We start from the raw sequence: 23,173 nt of genomic DNA on the forward strand, positions 1-23,173 counted from the left end.
CTCACTAAAAAATACTGGAAAGAAATCCGCAACTTCCTTCGAAATTCAGTTGGGAAAACTTCAAAGCGACGAAGGGTATGACCAACAAAAATTAATATTTTTCTATTGTTGAAATCCTTACAAACTCATAGTTAGATCATTTCTTTAGATACATCCAAATTGTTGTAGCCAAAACTAACAGTAAACCAACCAAACATCCTGGAAACGACCTTCAACCATACGATGAAAACACTGCAAATACTAAGCCATATATAGCTGCTGAGCTTGGGAAAACCTTCGTCAATGAAAATAGTCTTTTTACTGTTGGGGATGGTAAATCATACTCTAAAACTACTAGGACAAGAAGAGATATTTCGTTTAAAAATGCCAGATTAGAACCAGACACAGGTTACTCTGTTTTTCAAAGAACGTTTAGAAATGCGGTAAGTCATATTCTAACTTCTTATAGTTTAATGTTTACAGATATCGCAGAAGATGTCAAACATATTACGTCGGAACAGAATCTGAATTTATTTAGTCTTTTATGGATTTCGTTCTCGTTGTGTAAAAGAATACGCGACATCGGTGTAAACCTTCACGACTAGTCAAATTAATTCCGTTTTTATAAAATGAAGAAAATATGTTTTCTACGATCTTTGTCTAGGATTTGTACTACGATTCAGACTGGATGGATGTTGTTACAACAGATAAATCTCCAACTACAATTAAATCCCAAACTAAAAACTCTATCGCAACAGAGACAACCACACGCCATACAACCACAAAGCCCGTGGGAGGGGATGGTGATGGCAACGGTGGTCCACTTGATGAAGAACAAGATGGTGACAGCAGTGAGGGACCTGGTACAGGTAAAGAAGTCTTCATTTGAGACACATGCATCTATAAGACGAAAGGAGGAGTAGGTTTGTTTAATCTTCACAATGTACATGGTCTTTATTTTATCCATTGTATCTTTATTTAGTAATAATTGGTGCTGGCGCAGGAGGTGGTGTTTTGTTGATTATATTGGTTATTTTTATCATCATTTATGTCAGGTTGAAAACTTTCTTCCGTAAATAACAGACTATATCGCAAACTTCATCTCGCTCAGTATAACTAATTTTGTTCAGATTGCAACGAAAAATACTTATACAGATATAATACTTAAGTAGGACTGTAGTCTATAGAAATAATAATTTCTCACCAACGCATGCTTTGCATCCCCCATAAACAGTTGTACAGGTCCATGATATGCTCACGAATAGTTGGATTTCATGTGGTGTTCATCCATCATTTCATCCATCATTGTTTTATTTTTTCAAGGCGAAGACGTGGCGGGAACGGTTCAGGCAACGACCGTCTCTATGATAAACCAGTGGAATTCAAAAAAACGAAGAAAAAGAAAAGTTTGGATGTGGAAGAAGAGAATTACCCGCCTTCGTCCGACATGGGTGAAGAAAATAAAAACACCATTACAGTAAATAACTGATTTTATTTTTTATCAAATGTTAATGATGAAATTTGCTGGCTGATAATGTCATTATGCTGACGTTTTCATTTCATTTCATTTACTTTATTTTTGGTTTTCCTATTGACAAAAATACATCACTCTGGTTTCGGTGAAGGTTTTTGAATGTTTTCCGTTCATCTAGGCTCCTTCAGGTGACGTATATGCCAAGCCCGTGAAGAAAAAGCACAGAACAGAGAGTGAAGGCGGTGAAAACAAACAGAATGGTTTACAAACTGATACCTACGCTAATGTACAAGGTTGGGAACATTTGAGATCATGTAGCCTATGATTTTGGAAAATGATTATGAGAAATTGATTTGAAATATATTTTCTTCATCAGGGATTACTCCTGACGACAATAGCAACGGTGTAAAGATCACACGCTTTCTCTTCTACGTTGAAGAAATGAAGAAGAATGACAACTTTGGATTTAAAAAAGAGTTCGAAGTAATAACCTCTTTTCTTCTTGATCAATTTTCAATATGATTTCAAGGCAATTACAACAGAATGACAACAGGTTGAACTGTGCAGCACGTAGCAGTCAAATGCTGCAGAAGAAACAGTTTAACAAAACGCCTGACTACATTTAATGCTCTTTTCTACCGTATGTTTAGCGTGAGAGAGGCTACAATAAAACTCAATGTAGCGCCCTCTTCTACTGAGATCTTTTTTGTTGCATAGATCATGTTTTTGCCTTGTTTCAGGATTTGCCAGTTGGCCAAGTTCATCCTTGGGATGTCGGGAGAAAAGCTGGGAATGTCCAAAAGAACAAATACAGCAACAATGCAGCCTGTAAGTTCATGCAGCCTTGATTCCATTCTGAGTATTAAGGCCCGGTTTAGACGCCATTTTCATACTGAGCAGAACTTGATGTAAATGGACTCAAACAAACAAACTCATGTCTTTTTCGTATCTCTTTCTAGATGACCATTCCCGAGTTATTTTGTCTGGGGAGGAAGATTATGTCAATGCTAACTTCATCAAGGTACATAGTTTTATATTTCTTCCACGTATGGAAACATAATATTTGCTGCATGTATACTCTGTAACCACAAGCTCTGTATTTCCCTAGGGAGTACAATCAGAACTTTATATCGCTGCCCAAGGTAAACTTCTACACTCTGATTGATGTCTGCTTCGGGACTCTCTTCTTCAGTGATCAATACTTTTTCCATTTTAAGGTCCAACCGACCAAACAGTGAATGATTTCTGGCGAATGATATGGGAACAAGACTGCACTTGTATCATCGCCTTGACGAACGTCGTTGAACTTGGCAAGGCGAGTATTTTTGCCTTTTTTGTAATTCTTCATAAACTGTAGCGGAAGGGACGGATATGTGATTTGAATGATGCTTGTTATATTGGTGATGATTAGGTGAAGTGCACTCAATATTGGCCCGATAAAGAAATTACATTTGGTGACATTCATGTGAAGACAGTCAAAACAGGATTGTTTGCTGACTACGTTATACGCTATCTTGATTTGAAAAAGGTATGAATCGTCAGCGCTGAAACAAGTAGTTCAGCAGTTGTAGAGAGTTAAAATGCAAGATCAGGGTTTATCATGTTTTCATCGAGAACAAGAGTTGCACGAGAGTTGCAATACTCCGTGTGTAGTTCGAGAGAAAACGCTCATTTCTCCAAAATATTAGTATAACATGGTATCTAGTATGTGTTTGCATGTTTTCTCAGGATGGTAAAGGCAAGACAATTGTCCAATATCACTTCATATCCTGGCCTGACCATGGTGTACCTAAATATCCCACGAAACTGCTTGCGTTCCGTCACCGCTTCAGAGCATTGCACACAGTCAGCACTAGGCCTATCGTTGTTCACTGCAGGTAACAAGAACTTGTGTTCTTCATCGTGTATTTTTCAAACAATAGTCAGGCAAAACCTGTGTTAACAACGATATTTTCTGTCCTCATTTTCAGTGCTGGAGTTGGCAGAACGGGGACATTTATTGCCTTGGACATCACCTTGCTTCGTGTGAATACACTACAAGAAAATACCATCAACATTCACGATGCTGTTAAGGAGCTAAGGAATGAGAGAGTTAACATGGTCCAGACGTTGGTACGTAACCGGCATTGATAACAGGGGAAGCACCAGTATATTGGGGGAATTATAGGGGTAGGGAAGCTTGGCTGAGAGAGCCCTGGTGCAGAAGACGACAGCCTCAGGTGTATAAAGGAAGTCAATAGGACTCGAGACTTCTTTGTGAGGTGTATGATAACTATTTACATCTCTGTATTGAATTTGCAGGAACAATACGTATTTTTACACGATGCTGTCCTCGAGACGGTGCTCTGTGGCTTCACTGAAACCACGGCTGAAAATTTAAAAACTGAAATTGAACGACTTCAGCAAAAAGAACTGAATAAATCAATATCTGAATTTGAAGTCGAATTCAAAGTAGGTTCATTTCAAGCTTCTTTTATGAATGCACTACGCCATTACCTCCTAAACTCCCCTTTCTTCTTGTATATTTAGAAACTTGCTTCGGTTACCTATCCACTCGCTCCAGATGAGTGCAAGTCAGCCTTGCTCCAGAAAAACAAATCGAAGAATCGCGTCAGCAATATTTACCCGAGTAAGGTCTTGTTTCCATGCACTTTACCTTTATTGTTTTTTTTGCGTAAGAAAAGCTCATAATGCTGGCTTTGTTTGTAGCTGAAAACTTTAGAGTATTCATTTGTGGAACTAAGGAAGAAGAAGATCCATATATCAATGCCACTTATGTTCATGTAAGTATCGACAGCTCAAGAAAGGAGAATTCTTTGCACATTAGAGACTCCGCAGTATTAGGTCATGCTACCATGTTTTTCAAACATAAATCAGTTTAGATGACAGATCTTCTAGCCCTGGCATAGACTAGAGAATGTGCTTTATCCAGTTCAATCGTAAATTAGTCTCATTGAACTCATTACATTCAATCGTCTCTCGTTCTATTTTCCAGGGTTATACTCATGCTCGGGCTTACATCGCTACGCAAGCTCCACTTTTGGACACCATCGACGACTTCTGGAAGATGGTTTTTGAAAAGAAGACTGTTGTTGTTGTGATGTTAAATGACACCAGCGAAGGAAAAATGGTAACATTTATCTAGTTCCATCTATTACCTCGGCTATATTCTCACCTCTAACTACCCTATTTCTTACCATTTAACAATTAGACTTACCCACAGTATTGGCCAGACGAATTTAACGAAGAACAACAATATGGTGATCTGTTTGTCAAGATGGTGTCTGCTGAAACTCGAGGACCAATCGTTTCTCGGAAATTTGTTATCACAAATAAAAGCACGGTATGTCATGTTAGATCATGTTTCTAGGAGAGTTCGATGCGATTATGGTTAACTGATATTATTCTACAAATAGAAAGCTGCGGTCGCTGAACACGTTGTAAGACATGTTCAGTTCACTGATTGGCCAGAGCATGGAGTTCCTGGAAACCACAGTGACGTCATGGATCTATTGGATAGTGTAGAGGAGGCCCAACAACGTTCAGAAAATGGTACTGTGATAGTACACTGTAGGTAGGTAATAGCTACCATGCAATTTCATAACGATCACCATCTTTATCGTCTTCCATCATCTTTGTTAAAGTCATAGGCATTTGAACAGCCGTATCCATTGTTTGTTTCCATAGTGACGGCGCCCAAAGGACTGGAACCTATTTAACACTGGCCATTCAACGAGAACGAGTGAGAACTGAACACGTGATCGACATCTTCCGATGTATCAAAATGATGAGGGAACAGCGCCCGCAATTTGTTGGGAATTTGGTAAGACAGTGTCCACTACTGTTACCAGAACCAACGAACGAATATTTAGCAAATTTGAACGCGAAGGATTGTGGGCTCCTGTATGGAGGCTCATAAGCCTATAATCAAGACAATTAAATACCTTTTGTATTCTACTTTAATAATTCTGTCTCTTTCTGTGAATTTCGACGTAACTAATTAATTCACAAATGAAACCCTGGCGTAGTGCACTCCTTGCTATTGATAACAATGGTAGTAAAATTTTCTAAGAATCAGTGAGTTTATAGGAAGAATCGAAAAAGAAAACTGTCTGATGAGCCCAAGCCAGCATCTTAACCAAATTCACGTCTATGAGACTACGACTTGTGCGTATTACAGTCTGTCGTTAGGGACTTCGATATTGTGAATATCAGTTGCCCTTCTTTGGCCTGTGAAATTCCCATTGCGATAAAACCAGTGGCAGTGATTGAGTTTGTAATGTATTTTCTTCTGTTTTTTTTACAGGAACAGTACAAGTTTTGCTATTATGCTATGGTGACTTTTATCGAATCATTCATGACATACGACAATATTCCAAAAGTACAAAAAAAATAAATATTGTATCCTTAAATATCGACTTGATTTACAAACGCTCACGAGGACTAAACATGGAAACATAGAATGACAGTTGTATTTGTAATGGCCATTTACGGCGCTTTTGTCAAAACATTAAGCTCGATGATACTGAAAACATCTTAAAATTTAGTGCCAACTATTTTTATAGAGGGTTCTGCAGTGCATGGTTCCTGACATTGGTTCTATATGAATCACAGTACTTTCTAGTCCTGTTAAAACACTAACTTTACCTTTCTTTAATCTCGATTTTTAACTGATAATGAGCATAATGCATGTATAATACATTTTGACTAAGTAATATAGATCCTATATATATTAACGACTATTCATTCATATACTTAACTCCCTATATAATGCTTTTAACCTTTGTTAACGTTTTTTTTAACTGTAGACATCTATTGTCATGTCTAAGTCCCTTTAACTAATTGTATTTGTTATGCCTGACGGTTATTTTATGAATTATGGTAATATTGGAATTTTAATAAACGCTATATCGGATGTAATCCATATTTCGAAGCCTGACTTATTCAATATGAAGTTCATCATGGTTGAAGGAGTCCATAACAGAGACGTTTAGTTTACGCCAGTTTATTTTAGTTTACAACACAGCAAATGAAGATTGCGAATTCTATGACGACACGAACGAAATCTTTACTGAAATTCTGAACTTGACACGATTTCCTACTGATAAAGTTTGTTAAAATATTTGACGTGCCTCCGACGGTCTCGAATTACAACAAATTTGAAATTTCCCATTTGTATTTAGTGTTGAAACATTGCTTTGTGACCAATCAAGTTAAGATCTGAAGGTTATTCAGAGTACAATCGGGTGAAGGTCGAGAGGAGAAATAAATATCAGTGAAAAAAAAGTGTTAAGGACCGATTTTGTAGGTGTGAGACTTGAGATCAAAGAGTGGACTCCCGTTTGATGAGGCGGAAGTCTTTACAGCAAGTTTATGAGTTTGGGTTTTGGTCGAGGGTCGAGGGTCGAGGGTAGAAAGTCGAGGGTCGAGAGTGAGGTCGAGAGTAAAGTCGAGGGTAAAGTCGAGGGTCGAATTTTATTGCATTTTACAACCGGCAATGTCGAGGGTGAAGTCGAGGGTAATATATTTTCCGCCTTATTGTCCGAAACTATTATAAGTGTTGCATGTGAATAACGCAGGCAGCTCACCGGTTCTGCAAACAGTTGCATGTTACAATGTTGTTTTGAATTCACTGGAAAGAGTAAAATAGCCATAGGAAGAATGTGATATATTTGTTATTTTCGCATTGCTATTTACGCGTTACGACTTGCGATGCTTGTTTTTCAAACTGCAATGCAGGCACAGTATAATATCTAGGACTCAGGATAGGACTTTTTTATTACCGTCTCTCGAGTTATCGAACTGCTTCGTATTCACGATATTTATCTTTAGTCCAACAAAGATTCGAGTAGAAAGATTCGCTAGCGGATAGAAAGCTGTATTTACCAAGCCAAGAGTTCAGTAAAGTGAAAACAGACACCACAGGCACATTGTCTCACCACTATGTCGGCAATTCGAGGTGACAACTCGGATATTATTAAGACACAGGAATCAAAAAACAAAAAAGTGAGACCGCAAGATGGCAAGATGTTCATGCAAGAGAATTAATTAATAAGTTTAACCCGTTTTGGAAGTCTGACTTGTGAAATATAATGCCCAAAGATTCATAAATTGCAACTGTAATCTGTATGTATACTTGTAACATGTAATTTGTATAGATTACGCTGTATCGCATATTGCATAGAAGAAAATATTAACAATAATAATATTAATAATATAATATTAATATTATTAACAATATAATATTAGTATAGGCAAATTGTGAATTTCTACAATTGACCCTCGACTTCACCCTCGACATTGCCGATTGTAAAATGCGATAAAAATCGACCCTCGACTTTACTTACCCTCGACTTCACCCTCGACCTCACTCTCGACCCTCGACTTACTACCCTCGACTCTCGACCCTCGACCAAAACCCAAACTCCAAGTTTATTGACAGAGCCGGCTAATTCGTGGTTACAAAATGCGGACGAGATTTTGGCAAAATGTCCACGCTCTGGTTCTGATATGTGTCTGGATGTCTTGGTGTTCTTGTAAGGAAGGTATGGAAAGAATGTCCTTTGTTGCGAAATGTAATTTATGTAATGAGCTTCAACAAAAGCAGGCGAAGGAAAAATTGACCTTCGTGACCATTATGATATTATGAAATCTTTTTCACAACACGGAAATATCTTCTTGAGACTTAAGTTGGCCATTATCATCAGCATTGATTAGTGCTACCGAAGAATCAGAAATCGTGATTCATTTCATACAAGAATACAATCAATAAGATCCGTAATTCTAAGCAAATTTTATAATTCGTCGATGATTGCTCGTTCCTTTGTTTACCGACTGAATGTTGGTCGAAATGGCCTGAGACCTTCAAGCCAGAAACAACAAGAACCAGTTAGAATAACGGGTTAATAAATAGACAATTAATGGAGCAAATGGTTTGCATTCACTGCTTATCCATTCGTTTTGGACTGATCCTTATTATTAATCAATAAGATTATTAAAAATTGGGTTTGATCCCGAACTCTTATACTGGATTCACTTCCTAGTGCAATATCTGGGTCAAGTGAATAAGTACTTTTTATGAATTATCAACGTTTCTGCCTACTCCAGCTAACTATTCCATGGCGTGAACACTCCGACCAGTTAGTTTTCATAGCTTTACGATTCTTTTCATATCTTAGAGATACTTTGTCGATGGAAACGACTTACATGCAGTAGCCCGAAAACGATTCGTGTGCATGACGTCATTTATGGTCACGTGGTGGGACGGAATGAGTGTAATACGCATCCTCAAACCAACTGTACCGCTCCAGATGGATTTTGTGCGGTTGGTGAGAAGATAGAGGGGAAGTCATGGCCAGGTGGTTTAAATCCAAGTACAACTATACGTCCTCCACCTTGTGGAGGATCCGGTATTTACATCATTGTTAACTATTCCTGTAAAGAGAAAACAACACTGTCAGGTATAGTTTAAGACATATTATAATTATGGTTTATATTCCCTTCTCAAGGTCGAGGACGAGCATGATGTCAGTGTTTAATATAAATTGATAAAGTCATTTATTTTCACCCGTTTTAATATAAAAAACATTCCTACACTATAAACATTATGTATTACTTGCTGCCTTAAGATTTATAGATTTGCATCTGTTCTTGCTGTGGTATCCCAAGCACTGATACACAGTTGTTTAAACCTTCATGTATAGGAGAGAACTTTGCCTTGGAAAGACCAACAAGTCAATCGAAGACCGAGGAAGGTGGAAGTGCGTCAAGAGCTGTAGATGGGAAAGCATGGAAGAACTACAACTCTCGTTCATGTACTCATACAGGTGAAGATGCAAATCCGTGGTGGCGAGTGGAATTACAGCAACGTATTTTAGTAGCCAATGTTAAAATAACAAATAGAAACTACCACGGCGAGAGACTTTGTGGATTTGAGATAAGAATTGGAGACAGCTTGCGAAATAACGGAACTACGAACACGAGATGTGGAGCTCAGCAATATATTCCAAAGAATATGGTAATGAATTTTAAGTTTTTCTTGATCTTTTTCAATCAGTGCAAATGTACACACATGCATCGTTTTGAAAACGTTTTTCTTAGGATGGTATCGTCTCGTGTGAGCCTGCAGGAGTGGTTGGTCGTTATGTGACGATATTAATTCCAGGAGATAGGAAAATACTGACATTGTGTGAGGTCGAGGTCTATGGTACTGGTATCTTAGGTATGTACGATGTTACGTTCATTGGCTAAATAGTTGTCAGGTTAGTGAGGTTACTCTGGTTAGTGAAGATTTCTGGATAGATCAAAAGAAATTTGAGATGGTTTAGGCCAGATATAGAGTAGTACTATCTTTTGCTGCGGAACCACTAAGTCCGCTTCATTGTAAACCAGTTTTGTTTTAGAACAAACTTCTGTAGGTTATAAATATCCGCGTAGATTTAGTCAATCACCTTGTGTATCTGTAGTTGCCAGTTGGTTGATGCGTAGTTGGTAAATTTGACAAGTGGACACTCGTAATGTCATTTTTAGTGAATATTTGATTAAATATTTACCAGGGAACCAAAATCGTACGAAACTTCAGTTGGATGGTTCAAATCATCCTTACGAAGGACGCATCGTGGAGAAAGGAGCAACATTTTGCGATTCTAAGTGGTCCTTTAATGATGCGAATGTTGCATGTGTACAGTTAGGATACATTGGTGCTGATGCAAGACATTGGAATAATTCTTACTTTGGAGAAAGCGATAGTTCATCTTTTGAGAAAACACACAATTGTTTGGGCACTGAGGGTTCCTTAATGGAGTGTCCTCGGATAATTGATAGCAAGAAAACCTGTGAGAAGCAGAATGCAGTCAGTGTAACATGTAAGTGTGCATTTTATAGGGACCTGGTGATGTTTGGATAATTCTCAACAATCTTTGAATCTTGTAGGCCAACCATACATCCGTCTACGTGGTTCCAATATTCCTCTTATGGGTCGAGTTGAAGTTTTTCACCGAGGGATCTGGGGGACAATTTGTGGATACGACGAGGGTTACTTCAGAGATGCGGATGCCCGAGTTGCATGTCGGGAGCTTGGTTTTTATGACGTGGTAGAGCATGGTATTTGGAAATATCCTGTCGCCACTGGAAAGGTTTGGTTAAGATTCGTTTTCTGTCAGAATGACTCGAAATCCTTGGTGTTCTGCTCACATGATAACTGGGGAAACACTGGTTGTTCACATCACTGGGATGTGTACATAAAATGTAAGTAAAGATGAGGCAATAATGATCATACAATAATACAAAGAAGGATAGTCGAATTCTGTACAAAAATATCTTCAACCATATTGAATAAAATGTTTTCATTTGGGCGAGTCTATCAAGCATTTCAAAAAGAAAAATTTCTAACATTACAGGTTCCATTTGTCGCAATAGCCTTCTTCAAGACGTTGCCTCGTTCCCAAACTCAGTGTTCAACGCCAGTGCAGCAGTGTATCCAGATTTTGGTCCCAGTTCAGCGCGGTTGTACAACACTCATCCTTGGTGTCTACCCGAAAGCAATACTGACAAGAATCAATACCTCGAGATTAATCTCCCAGGAATTTTCTCCTTGTCGGCAGTTGCTACTGTCGGAGGAACAAATTTGGGTTACGTGACGTCATATATGCTGTCTTACAGGGTCAATGGATACTCGTGGAAATATGCAACCGTTGGGACACAAGAGGTATCAACTTCAATCTCCAATTTTTAGTTAATAAGAATTGTGTTTGTTGGTTACTAATTTTTAGTTAATAAGAAAAGCGTGTTGTTTGCGAAATGCAGGAATTACTGGATGGTGTAGGGAATAGTAGAGTTAAAAACTGTGCAAAAGAACAGTTCCTGGTTCCTAGAGCGCAGCGATAATAATATTGTTATTAAATCCATGAAATAACCCCAAGATTCGATGGGTATTTTAAACAGTTCGCGGAGAGAGATTCAGTGAGGCCGTGCAATTTTTAGTTCCGTTTAAATTCTTGAAGAAAGCTGATGAGACTTTGATGTAATTTTCCTTCTCATTTAATCTCAATGAATCAGAAGTTATAATCGTGACCGCTTCTTGCATGATTTCAGATAATATATGGTAACACTAATGATGAAACTCACAATGTCATAAGAAGAGATCTAGACACAGCCATCCACGCAGAGAGGGTCAGATTTATTCCAAAAACATGGCAACGCGCTCCTTGCATGCGCGTTGAACTCTGTGGACAAGGTAAGTGTAAAGCTATTTATCACTTAACATGCAATTTTAACTTTTAACACGCTCCTATTCACTATGTTAAAATGTTATTTAGAGTTACCTCGATGCAATCCAGCAAACATCACAGCTGAAAGCATAACATCCAATTCTGTGTGGATATCATGGCTCTGGCTACGACTTCCGAAAAACAACACCCTACACAATAATTATTCATTGACTGTAAAAACAGAGGACAGGAAGACCCAATATTTCAACTCTACTGAACTAACGTCTGTATTCGTACCAAACTTGTCGCCATATCGCCAATATTTTTACACAGTAAAAGCAATTGGTTTAACGGATTGTTTTGATGGCAACTTGGAGTTCATGTTTCGAACCAAACAAGCTGGTACTTTTTTACTCATTTTATATAATAGATATCCTGTATTAAGAATGTCTTTTCTCATACGTTCGGTTGGCCTTGCTGAGCTAAACATAGTGGCACTTGTTGGTTTGGTCAAGTTGTCAATTTTATTTTAATTTCAGCACCAAGTGGACCACCAACAGGAATCCATGTGAAGCACCTTAATTCTACTAGTGTTCGCATCAGTTGGTTACGACCAGAAGCAAACCAGCAGAATGGAATCATCTCATCATATCAATTGTGTTACTCTGATAAGAATTTACAAAACAATTGCTCTGCTATGGGAAACGTTTCACATATTAACACCGGTGAGATTTCTGCGACGCTACAACAGTTAGAACCTGGGGTTGTTTACTACTTCAGAATTCGGGCAAATACCACGGCAGGTGCTGGTCCATATTCCAAAGAATATAGGATGATAACTAGTTCAGGTTAGTCCATTTTCTTTTCGCAGTTGAAGGTTTACAAGGAAAACGTTCGTCTAAAACGTGGACATTTGTTACATGTCCCTTTCCATAATTTTCCACAGTGACATAATCCACGAATGCTTTTGTCATTTGTCATTACTGGGCTTTTTAGGCGACTTTCATCAATCTGAGGATGTCAATACGACAGCGAATTCCTTTGCCGTGCAATTTCAGCAACCGAAAAGAGATTTCAGGTCTGTTTGGGATTACGTTTTTAACGTTTTGACACACAGGTCTAGCTAAAGCTAAAAAGTGTCTATCTTGTTTCTTAACTTTCTATCAACATTCAATTGGGAATCAAAGCAAATGAAATATATTTATGAATTAGTGAAATAAACAATGTATTTTCTTTGTAGATATGTTCAGATAATTGTGATGCAACTTGAAGACAACCATCTTCCCAAACATCCGCGCAATTACACACCAGACAAAATTTTGATGCTCAACGAAACAGCCCCAATTCTTAAACCTTACGTCACTGCAGAAATGTCTGTTGGTCAAGTTCATGAGCTCAAGACTTTTGTTATTGGAGACGGAATGAATTATGGGCGACTTACCAAGAAAAGACGTCGGAAGGCGGAGATCTTTGCGAAGAGATACGATGAAAATGGAGAACAAGAACTGGGAGATAAAAGAACAAGCAGGTCATTAAAAGCAACCTTGTTTTACAACAGACCTTTGGTGCCAGATGCGTTTTATTCTGCATTTCAACGAACGTATATAAATGAGGTAAGGTTGAAGACAGGTGCAGGTGACACTATACAGTGTGGTTGATAATGTTAGTAAAGGCTTGCAAGTTGATTGTTGAGGAGGGTGAGGATTTTTTGCGTTGGGTTTTTTAGGATACGTATTACTCAAGTTCATGGTGTGAGCCTGTGAGAACAAACACGAAGGACAATGAAAATGCTGAAAGAATGGATACTAGTACGCCAGGTGGGGTATGGTATGGTTTGGTAATGTCCAGTATAAAAGGAATTAAAATTACACATTTCCAATTTTTAGGATCTGGAGCGCTGATTGGAATTGGAGTTGGTGTCGCCGTGATCTTTATTATTCTCCTAATTCTTCTTATTTTGTTTCTCCTGAAGCGAAAGTAAATTACACATGTGTCTTTATGGCAGTCTTTTGTGGACCAACGTTCATTCCACTTTTGCAAGAAATAGATCCAGGTAACTACCATTTTGTTGTTTTCAGGAAAAAGAAAATGGAAAAGACCAACAGTCGTGTCAAAATTATCGAGAGAAACCAGAGCATTGGAAACCTACAAGGGGAAGTGGAATATGAAAATTACAACGACAGCAATCAGTACATGGCTATGGACGATCTTGATGCTGGCGACCGAGACACAGACTCGGAAACGGACGCTGCCGGGGATAACCCGGTTAACTACGACAATACAGACACTCTTTATGGCAATGCGAAAGGTTGCTGATTATAATAATATGTTTTTCTTAATGCGATTTTCTGCTTTTGATAGATGTGAAGAGTTCTGGATGCTCTGAATGTCAAAGCGCCTCTCGTGAGCATCCTTAACTTATATCCAGCCGTTCACATCTATCGAAGGAAAAGGTTCATTTTCAAAAAACAAACTATTTGCAGGTTGTTAATATATTATCACACTCTTCTTTACTCAGTGACAGAGACTCGTGATCCATTCCGTATGGTGCCCGCTGAGGAGTTTCAGAGTTACGTCCAAGACTTGAAGAAGAACGACAATTTCGGATTTGATAATCAGTTTAAGGTTTGCAAAACAACACCGATCTAGTCATGGTGCCTTGTCATCACCTTTTGAGGATCTCGCTGTCCATCTACTGTAAATTGTGCAAAGATTGCATGCCAGTTTTGCCCACGAAATATTCCATGAGATGAAAATCTTCCAGATGAAATTACTTTAAATTCTTATCATGGTAACTCTGTTTCTTCTTTTAGGAATTGCCCCAAGGGATAAGTTATCCTTGTACCATTGCAAAAAGTCCTGAAAATAAATCTAAAAACAGATACGGCAACATTGTGTCTTGTAAGTATGCTCAGACGAATAAATAAATGAAGAACGAAAAGCGAAAGGAACGAATTTAATATGTGCAATGTTTATTTATCTTTTCGTCAAAATGCCATAATATAAACTGAACCTGGACGTACTTTTTCATTAGATGACGATGCCTTGGTGACGTTGACCGATAATGGCCAAGTTTCCTACATCAATGCTAGTTTTATAACAGTATGTTTTTCTTGAATTATTTTCTTTGAAATACTGATCGAATTACATTCTTTTCTCTTCATATTCATCATTTTAAAGGGAGTTAAACCAAGATCATATATCGCTACACAAGGTATTGTTGACCTGATAACTAAAACTGTTTCAACGACTTTTTTGTCAAGACATTGTAAAATAAAGCAACACGATCCCATGCAGCAAAACTAATGCTCTCTCTTTCTAGGGCCAACAACGAAAACTGTTTCGACCTTTTGGGAAATGATTTGGGAACAAGAATGTTCAATTATTGTCATGTTGACAAACTTGAAAGAAAAAGAAAAGGTTTATATCTATTTTGTAGATATTCAAAAAATGATAAATGCTTTCCTTGTGTGATGAAACCTATTGGTAAATTTAAACTAATACTAAAAATAAATCTTTTTAGGTAAAATGTGCCAAATATTGGACAGAATCTTCCAAAGCGTTTGGGAAGATCTTTTTAACTTTCCAGGGAAAAGAATTGTTTCCATATTATGTCATTCGTAAATTTCTTTTGGAAAAGGTGAGTGGTGATCTGGTAAAGTTATTTATGGACTCGTTATGTACATTCGATAACTTTCTGATAAAATTCATGCATTTAGGATGAAAGCGAAAGATATGTAACTCAATTCCACTTCACCGCTTGGCCAGATCACGGTGTACCTAAATATCCTACTCAGCTCCTAGCATTTCAACACGCACTCAGGTCACCAGGAGTTGAAATAAACGGACCGATAGTTGTCCATTGTAGGTAAGTTTAATAAGAGGCGGTATTCAGATATGCAGTATTAGTTAGTTACGTGTTTTTGTTTATTTTTGAAGCGCTGGCGTTGGTCGAACAGGGACATTCATCGCCATAGATCATTCCTTAGAAAACTTCTTTCATCAAGATCAACGTTCAGTTGATGTGTTCCATATTGTCCAGGAAATGAGAAAATGCAGAGTTAATATGATTCAAACATTGGTAGGTAGAGTATGTAGTGCATCATGAATTACTCTTTCCGTATTTTCACGGTCAAGATTTCGTTCTCTTTTGATGTAGGAGCAATATATTCTGGTTCACGAGGCAATATTAGAGTTTATTTTGTTTGGGTTTAATGAATTGGAGGGCAATGCTCTAGAACATGCCATTCAACAGCTAAAGAAAACTAATCCGTCGACAAAACAAACAGGATTTGCAGAGATCTTCCAGGTAGAGTTTTTGAACTGTCAAAAAGATAGAAAAACACTATAAATCACTTGGAGTACCAATAAAAAATGGTTTAACATTTTCTGTTTCAAATGCTGATCCTCTTATTATTTTTTTTCACAAAATCGCATTGACAATCGCATTTCAGTAGTTTTAGATGAAAACAAAGCTATCGTTTTCCATCCTTTCAGCGCCTTAGAAGTTTCTCTCCTGTGCTCACAAAACAAGAATGCAAGACAGCCACGTTAGATCGAAACAGTTGTAAAAATCGCACGAAGGAGATATGTCCAGGTAAAACTGACATCGTATAGAGAGAGAGAGGGCTCTCCATGTTGCCTTTTGCTCCATCAAATTACAGACAAGTCAACTTTTTATCATTGCTTTTTAGCTGATTTTGCAAGGGTCACGTTGTCATCTAGTATATCTAGCTCTGATTATATCAATGCAACGTTTGTTGATGTAAGTTCTGACTCTTTGTTTCATCAGTTAACGTTGCACATCAAGTGAGTATGGACTTCAACGCTGCAGGTGTCTCTCATTTTAGGGTTTTCAACAAAAAAACGCGTACATAGCAACCGACTGTCCCCTTGCCAACACCTTTGATGATTTCTGGCAGATGATTTATGAACAACGATCACCTTTGGTGGTAATGTTGAACAACTGGAAGGAGGGGCGCGAGGTGATAAGAAAGTTTTTCGATGGTAAATCTTATAGAACAAACACTAAAGCTTCTTTAATCGATGTTTTTTAGAAATATACAGAATATTTTCCAACTGAGGAGGGGTATACCACAAAATATGGCAATTTTTACGTCCGACTCGACGAACAAGTTTCTGATAAAGCAATTATCTTCAGAAAATTTTCCATCTCTATGTCCTCGGTTTGTATTGATAAATTTGTAAGTGAGTTCAACAGTCAGAGCAGAATCACAGGAGGATTGTTCTTGTGTTGTAGAATTTCGAGAGTCCAAATGTTGTTCGTCATTTTCAATACACGCAGTGGCCAAAACGAACGGTTCCTGACAAGCCAGACGATATTCTTCAACTCATACACACCATCCAGACTGCACAAAGAAAGAACACACAAGGACCCATGGTTGTTCATTGCGGGTTAGTCAACCAACTTATGTCACCAATCTTTCGTTTACATTATGTGATATCAGCTATTCTCAAATTGTCTTATACTATGCAGCTAGTTCTTCCCAACAAAATAGCTTCTTCCTGCAAAATTCCATTCTTGCTTGAGTTGTCTCTTTGACTAACAGTGTTGTATTGTTTTTGAAGGAACGGAGCGGGCAGAACGGGTACTTTCGTTACAATCAGTATTTGCATGGAAAGACTAAAAATCGAGCAACGAGTTGACGTGTTCCAGTGTATTAAACTGATCCGGGAACATCGACCACAGTTTGTTGAAAACGAGGTATGTACGCTGCCGGTGCAATGGCCGTGCTACCCTCTCTGAGGACTGGGAAACCCTGCAGATTAGGGATTACTGGAAACCTTTGCGACGGAAACGACATTTCCCCCGGCCACGACAACGATCTTCCTTCGCTAAGGCAATCCTCAACTCACAACCATCAACAATACAGATTTGGGGATTAATCTAAGCTCTTTATATGTTTATAGCTTCAACTGCAGTTCTGTTACGAAGTTCTTGCGAAATTCATCGAATCGTTCGAAGGATATTCAAACTTTCTCGCCACTGATTGATTTCAGTTGAAGGAAAGATAAGTTCTCATCATCAACCATTGCATTTATAGCATTAAAACACGAAATTATCACATTCATTAAGGGATTCAGTACAAATAAACTACAGTATAGATTAAGGTATAGAATTCATTACGCCCCTGTATTCCCATCAGGATAATCTTATGGAATAGATATGGATTTTCTATTTAACATACTTCAACCTAACATAAAAAGGCAACTAATGACCCGTAAATCAGTTTACATTGAAAGAAAGAGAAACGTTTGTAAAATTAAGTGTAAAATTATTAAACACTTCTGACGTAGTCAGGATTGGGTGGTTGCTGATACAAGTTATAACTTGTGGTAATATCATTTGGAATTAGATATTTCTAGATTCCGAGGTTTGAGCGGATTAATGCTCAGGATAAGTGGAAAGAAGGTTAGTATAAGTGGCAAGTTTTTATTGGTTTCAGAGATATACAGGAGCGAAGTAGTCGAACTCTGTCGAATGGTTCCCAGGCCGTCTTCATCTCTTCACTCGGTTTGTGGAGTATTGGACTGGCACGTGAAGCATTGTTTGCTTCGCTTTGTTAACTCCACTCGGTTTAACATCGTGAAAATACAAGACAAATACAAAACACTCCAGAGGTTTTCAAGCGTGGTAGAATGTAGATAACTGTTATACGTACAGGGTATAGTGATACTACAATTGATTTGAACCTAAGAAGGTCGCTGTCCACAACAAACCTATTGCATGCAACTGCGTGAATTGAAATACAGTTTCTTTTTCATATTAGTCACGCGTCGTGATTTGCAAATGTTATGCGACAATTATCTCCGCCATTGATCGTAAATAATGGGGAACACGTGCTGGACGTGAATACACAAAAAGCGCGCACAATGCATGTCTGTATACAACAGCCTAATTATTATCATACCTTATTAACACTCCATCATTCTGGCATGCGTAACGAGCCAACCGCTATGGGGGCTTTTTATTGCAAATATCTTATTTGAATACTTCTCAATATAACGGCAACCTTACGCGTGGCGCTTATTGTATCCAAACAAAACGCAGCTGGGAGCGGATTGAAGATATTCTATCAAAATTAACTTGGTTTCGAAGTATTCATTTTAAAATCTTAATTTAATACAATTCAAAAGGAGTCAGGGTTAAGAGTACAAAAAGTTTTTTGTTTCTAATTTGAATACTGATGGGTCGTTTGTTTGGTTAGCCTAAGCATACAGAACAGCTTTTGTGGGATTAAGTATCTAAAGAAAGGTGGTTGAATGCCTCGGGTATTCATGAACTGATAAATATCTACAGCTTTGTGGTCGTTTTGCCAATGTTCCCTTTTGGAGAAGTTTAGATCAGGAACGTGAATTCTACGCTAAATTGAATCTGTGTTCAAGGGGACACGGAAAATAATTACGGATAAACAAGGGGATACGGAAAATTTAAATAACAACGTCTCGTGTGTCCTGCTACAAACTCGTTGGCGCCAATCTTTTCATCTTGTCGTACAGTTCATTTCATGCAAGATATCATCATTTGCGTCTGGTTGTAGTTTATCATGGCTTGATCTGTTTGCATTTGAAGCAACGATATAGTCCACACGTCACCTTGATTTCACCAGTTGCATGCAGCAGCACTTCGTTGCGAAGATAAAGAAAATAAGAGAGACAATTTCAACAAGCTCGGTTGTTGGCTGCATTCAACAGATACACCCTAAAGATATTTTATATTCCAAGTGTTGAACGATTATCGTATTATATTGTTGACAGTGTATTCGGTCAAAACGTGAAACATTTTGCGAAAGATTTTCTAGGATTTCATTGCATGATGTCATTAGAGGTCACTCGTTGTGAAGACGCAAAGGAGTCTTGTCAGGCATTACCCAAAGTGAACAGAAAACTTCAACGTTGTGTGGAAATGTGTATAAGTTTAAAAGATCGGAAGATTTTGGTTAGCGCTCATGGGCTCTTTGTCATCTCCCTTGGCGTTGTTCTGCTTGTCGGCCACTTTGTTATCGAGGCGACTACGACGTCGACGGTTCATACACGATCATCTATTCCGACAGCAGTAACTTCAGTGCTGGTGAGTGTAAATGTACGAGTTTTGTTATCAGTGTTGAAGAGGGAGGGAGGTTTCAGAGAATCGACCTATGAGTTGAGTTGATCACTCAAGGAAGTTATGACCTATGAGTTGAGTTGATCACTCAAGGAAGTTATGCTGTTTAAATTTATACTATAGCCTTGGGTATCACCACGTCAACACTTATTGCTAATCTCGAGCACCAAAATCCTGAAATTCTCCGTAGATGACACATGCACTCTTCAGAGGATTCTTCCTCGAGGGCAAAGTGGCCTGATTTTACTTAGGGAGCGTACCATAAGTCCATGACCTAAATATACAACCACGAGGTTCTAACGGAAACTTGAAATCACGCGCCAAATCTTAAGTCATGCAAGTCCTGCTCTTCTAATCATACTTGACAAAGCTCGAAATTGCCACTGAATGGAATCAATTAAGACAAAATTGTCCAAATTGGATGTGTTTGGAACTTCAATTTTCTTTTAATCTGCTACTTTGTGCGAAAAAAAATTCGACGCTTTGGTCAGGTTTTGACATAACACACTTGAGGGATATTACTAGACTATAAGAACTATTATGTTTTGAGTAGCAACAGGTGGTAACTCTTGAACTATTGTTGCTCATCCTAATTTTTCATCCGCGTTTGAAATGTAAGATTTCGAAAGTGATAAGACATATGGAAACAGATAGCGATTTAAGAATACACGTCTGTTGATCATTGCTTTATAATTGACGTTTCAAATGCAGGGATTCCTTTTTGTGTACTGGCAGGAAGCACATATGCACGACTAATTTCCTTGTAGCTAGAGTGGATAGGTTTCTTGGGTTTTTTTTGAAAAGAACAAGGTCATTTCAAGCAGACAAAAACGTTTTTTAGTTCACGCGTTTGATAACGTCTTTCATCCATTAAGTTTCTTTACCTGAAGATTGTCAGAATAAGATTGTAACTGCATCGAAAGATTAATATTTTACGTATTTATTGTAGATGGCCAAAAATATTAAATGAATATTTCATATATCCTAAGCTTTTTAATCTTTCACTACTAAAGCATGACTAGATAAGCATGTCATGCGTTTGACAGCACACGTGTCGTCTAAGGTTTTTTACGCCAATTCTTCAAACAAACCGTATTCCCAATTATTAATTTCAAATTGCTAATCTCTGTGGAATTCCGTTGTTTTCATTGGACTTAATTCCCCTGTTTTTTTAATACATTATTCAATTGAACATTTTCTGTTTCATTTTTTTGGCGCCTTGTCCGCAGCTGTTAAACCAAACCTAAAAAGAACTCCAAAATCAAACATGAAAATGGGGAACGAAACTATATAGCATGTGAGAAAGCATATACGTCGGGCGAAACGAATATTTGAACACACACGCTCCAAATTATTGCGTCCAGTTTCAGCGCTGTGTGAGATCCATCAGCTGTTTGATACTGAAAAAATCCCCAAAGTGTAGGAAGTTCACCCTAATTGAGTTGACAAGCAGCCGTTGTGTGTGTGCGTGTCTGAGACAATTTAATGAGTCTGTAAAAATAACAGCATTAATTCAACAATTGATGCATGTGATACTCGATATGTACTTATGGAACGCCATTACGACTAACCCTATGAAAACATTTTTAATCACTGTTCTTTGAAACTTGAGAGAAATTGTTAAAACACAATGCAATAAGTTAAAATATAATACAATGAGGATTAATGAGGTCAATGAACAACAATTTCTACTGGTTTATTTCACGATTTTGATGATTTTGACGATTTTCAATATAGGTTTTTTTTTAAGGAAGATGTCTGACATTTTTTAAATTTGCTAAAGATTATATGTTCACAATGTGATCTTAATCGGTCTTCACGCACGTGTGCTATTGTATAAACTAGCGAACTTATCTGATATGAACACGCGCTGCCGAGTCAATCGGAACTGAGACCAACTACAAATCACAACATTGATACAGTATGTCATGTTTTTGATAGAACAGCCTTGATTGATTTAGTAGAGAAAATGTCTCGGGGTAGTTCCATTGTCTTGTGTTAGTTATTGATCATAGCCTCTTCCTGTTTCCAGGCTGTCTTCAGTGGATTTCTCTTCGCGTCTCTTGTTTTCAAAAAACAACGATATTTGGTAAGTTTTTTTTTGTTTTATTAAATTTCCCGCCCATCAATTAGCTGCTCTGCACTGAACACAATGCATCTTTCATTCTAGATAATCACGACCACGATCTCGTCTACTGTATCAGGCATACTGTCCGCTATTGGCGCAGTGCATTATGGTATAACAGTGACAAACCGTCTGATGGCGCTCTCCGATTGTGTATACACAAGTTATGAACGCCTTTGCGCCTGCTCCGTAGTGACGTCATCTTCACGAGTGACGTACAATTTTGAGAATACCGTCAGTTGTGCTATTATCACTAAACATCTTCGTGAGGTGGCATATGGAATGTGTGGTGTCTACGCTGTAACATTTGTATCTTGTTTCGGTGCCGCTGTTTATGCAATATTGCTGGCGCACAAACTTGAAATCAGGAGGGTAAGGTTTTTTCATCTGTCAAACAGTCGCAATGAAGTCGCAATTATTTAACTCGCTTTATAAATTTCTCGTTCAGATAACGAATGAACGGAGAGATGATGACGTCATATGCAAAGAGAAACAACCGCTGGACGACGAGCACTCCGCTGAGATACTTCAAGCAGAGGACAGCAAGAAATCGTCATCGCCATGGCGACAAGATGTTTCGACGCAAACCGCGTCACGAAGCACTGGAAACGACGCAAGCTGTCGTCATCAATGTCGTCATTTTGTCGAGGTGACTGTACCAGACACAAACAATGATTTTGTTGTGAACATCACCAAAAGCAGCGATCCTCCCCCTCCATACTGTGAAACGGTTTATACTTGAAGTGAAATGAAAGAAAGTTATCTGACATCATATCATCACGATTTTTGAAGCAGATTCTTTAAAGTATTGTAAAGGCTGACCAAATATTTTCACCAGAAAGAGAGTTTAAATTTGTACATCTCGGGATTACGAGTGGGACGTCAGGACGACATTTAGATCACCGTTTTCCGTGCATCTTGGAGTTGTTCATTCATTTGTATATATATAATTTATAGCTAGTTGATAGCCAAAGAATTTAATGCAAATATATGTATATTTGGGCTTTGTGTGAAGTTCAAAATACCTGCAAATTGGTGCCTTTTCACTTTTAATATTCTCTTCGATTGTACAGAAATTACCATATTAAAGTAGTCCTCTGTTACTTGCAGTTGTCTGATTGGTCCAGTGGAAGCCCCGGGCCTGAACTAACAGGCTTAAACAAAGCAATCCTTCTTATTGTGCTTAGGATGAATTTCATCGTTTGATTCAAATATGACGAAGGCTCCATGCTTTCGTGAATGAATTTCTATCGCTTAAAATC

The 23,173-nt window shown here is 38.1% G+C and overlaps 3 protein-coding genes across 3 annotated transcripts; all 3 read left to right on the top strand.

Moving 5' to 3' along the window:
- On the top strand, positions 1 to 6,363 carry LOC114525565 (receptor-type tyrosine-protein phosphatase S-like). Its single transcript, XM_028546949.1, has 22 exons — positions 1 to 75; positions 149 to 422; positions 644 to 848; positions 962 to 1,034; positions 1,303 to 1,456; positions 1,632 to 1,746; positions 1,830 to 1,936; positions 2,194 to 2,281; positions 2,413 to 2,474; positions 2,562 to 2,595; positions 2,671 to 2,768; positions 2,865 to 2,981; positions 3,182 to 3,330; positions 3,424 to 3,565; positions 3,755 to 3,904; positions 3,983 to 4,082; positions 4,163 to 4,236; positions 4,449 to 4,583; positions 4,665 to 4,796; positions 4,870 to 5,027; positions 5,141 to 5,276; positions 5,760 to 6,363. Exons 3-22 carry the CDS (start codon positions 668 to 670, stop codon positions 5,847 to 5,849), a joined length of 2,295 nt encoding a protein of 764 aa, XP_028402750.1. The 5' UTR covers positions 1 to 75; positions 149 to 422; positions 644 to 667; the 3' UTR covers positions 5,850 to 6,363.
- A 1,526-nt stretch (positions 6,364 to 7,889) lies between these two features.
- On the top strand, positions 7,890 to 17,987 carry LOC114525380 (receptor-type tyrosine-protein phosphatase F-like). The gene is made up of 31 exons (XM_028546703.1): positions 7,890 to 7,998; positions 8,632 to 8,913; positions 9,157 to 9,470; positions 9,554 to 9,674; positions 10,009 to 10,317; positions 10,385 to 10,699; positions 10,852 to 11,159; positions 11,546 to 11,687; positions 11,770 to 12,063; positions 12,201 to 12,509; positions 12,658 to 12,739; positions 12,902 to 13,274; positions 13,388 to 13,478; positions 13,548 to 13,638; positions 13,740 to 13,969; positions 14,180 to 14,286; positions 14,475 to 14,562; positions 14,696 to 14,763; positions 14,842 to 14,875; positions 14,984 to 15,081; positions 15,185 to 15,301; positions 15,381 to 15,529; positions 15,601 to 15,742; positions 15,821 to 15,970; positions 16,159 to 16,258; positions 16,356 to 16,426; positions 16,512 to 16,646; positions 16,719 to 16,847; positions 16,922 to 17,076; positions 17,251 to 17,386; positions 17,593 to 17,987. Exons 1-31 carry the CDS (start codon positions 7,920 to 7,922, stop codon positions 17,674 to 17,676), a joined length of 5,103 nt encoding a protein of 1,700 aa, XP_028402504.1. The 5' UTR covers positions 7,890 to 7,919; the 3' UTR covers positions 17,677 to 17,987.
- Positions 17,988 to 18,008: 21 nt separating this feature from the next.
- LOC114525381 lies at positions 18,009 to 22,999 on the top strand. The gene is made up of 4 exons (XM_028546704.1): positions 18,009 to 19,753; positions 21,819 to 21,875; positions 21,957 to 22,283; positions 22,360 to 22,999. The coding sequence occupies exons 1-4, from the start codon at positions 19,496 to 19,498 to the stop codon at positions 22,651 to 22,653; spliced, it is 936 nt and encodes a 311-aa protein (XP_028402505.1). The 5' UTR covers positions 18,009 to 19,495; the 3' UTR covers positions 22,654 to 22,999.
- The last annotated feature ends 174 nt before the right edge of the window (positions 23,000 to 23,173 follow it).

This window comes from Dendronephthya gigantea, unplaced genomic scaffold (assembly GCF_004324835.1).
Source record: "Dendronephthya gigantea isolate DGI-Jeju-01 unplaced genomic scaffold, DenGig_1.0 000034F, whole genome shotgun sequence".
NCBI lineage: Eukaryota > Metazoa > Cnidaria > Anthozoa > Malacalcyonacea > Nephtheidae > Dendronephthya > Dendronephthya gigantea.

Excerpts from the sequence above, each read along its gene's own strand:
- LOC114525380 (XM_028546703.1), top strand. The coding sequence starts at position 7,920 with ATGCGGACGAGATTTTGGCAAAATGTCCACGCTCTGGTTCTGATATGT. Across the intron at positions 9,471-9,553 it reads AATATATTCCAAAGAATATG|GATGGTATCGTCTCGTGTGA; the intron begins GTAATGAATTTT and ends CGTTTTTCTTAG. Across the intron at positions 15,971-16,158 it reads GATTTGCAGAGATCTTCCAG|CGCCTTAGAAGTTTCTCTCC; the intron begins GTAGAGTTTTTG and ends CCATCCTTTCAG.
- LOC114525381 (XM_028546704.1), top strand. The coding sequence starts at position 19,496 with ATGATGTCATTAGAGGTCACTCGTTGTGAAGACGCAAAGGAGTCTTGT. Across the intron at positions 19,754-21,818 it reads CAGCAGTAACTTCAGTGCTG|GCTGTCTTCAGTGGATTTCT; the intron begins GTGAGTGTAAAT and ends TCCTGTTTCCAG. Across the intron at positions 22,284-22,359 it reads ACAAACTTGAAATCAGGAGG|ATAACGAATGAACGGAGAGA; the intron begins GTAAGGTTTTTT and ends TTTCTCGTTCAG.
- LOC114525565 (XM_028546949.1), top strand. The coding sequence starts at position 668 with ATGGATGTTGTTACAACAGATAAATCTCCAACTACAATTAAATCCCAA. Across the intron at positions 2,282-2,412 it reads ATACAGCAACAATGCAGCCT|ATGACCATTCCCGAGTTATT; the intron begins GTAAGTTCATGC and ends ATCTCTTTCTAG. Across the intron at positions 4,237-4,448 it reads TCAATGCCACTTATGTTCAT|GGTTATACTCATGCTCGGGC; the intron begins GTAAGTATCGAC and ends TCTATTTTCCAG.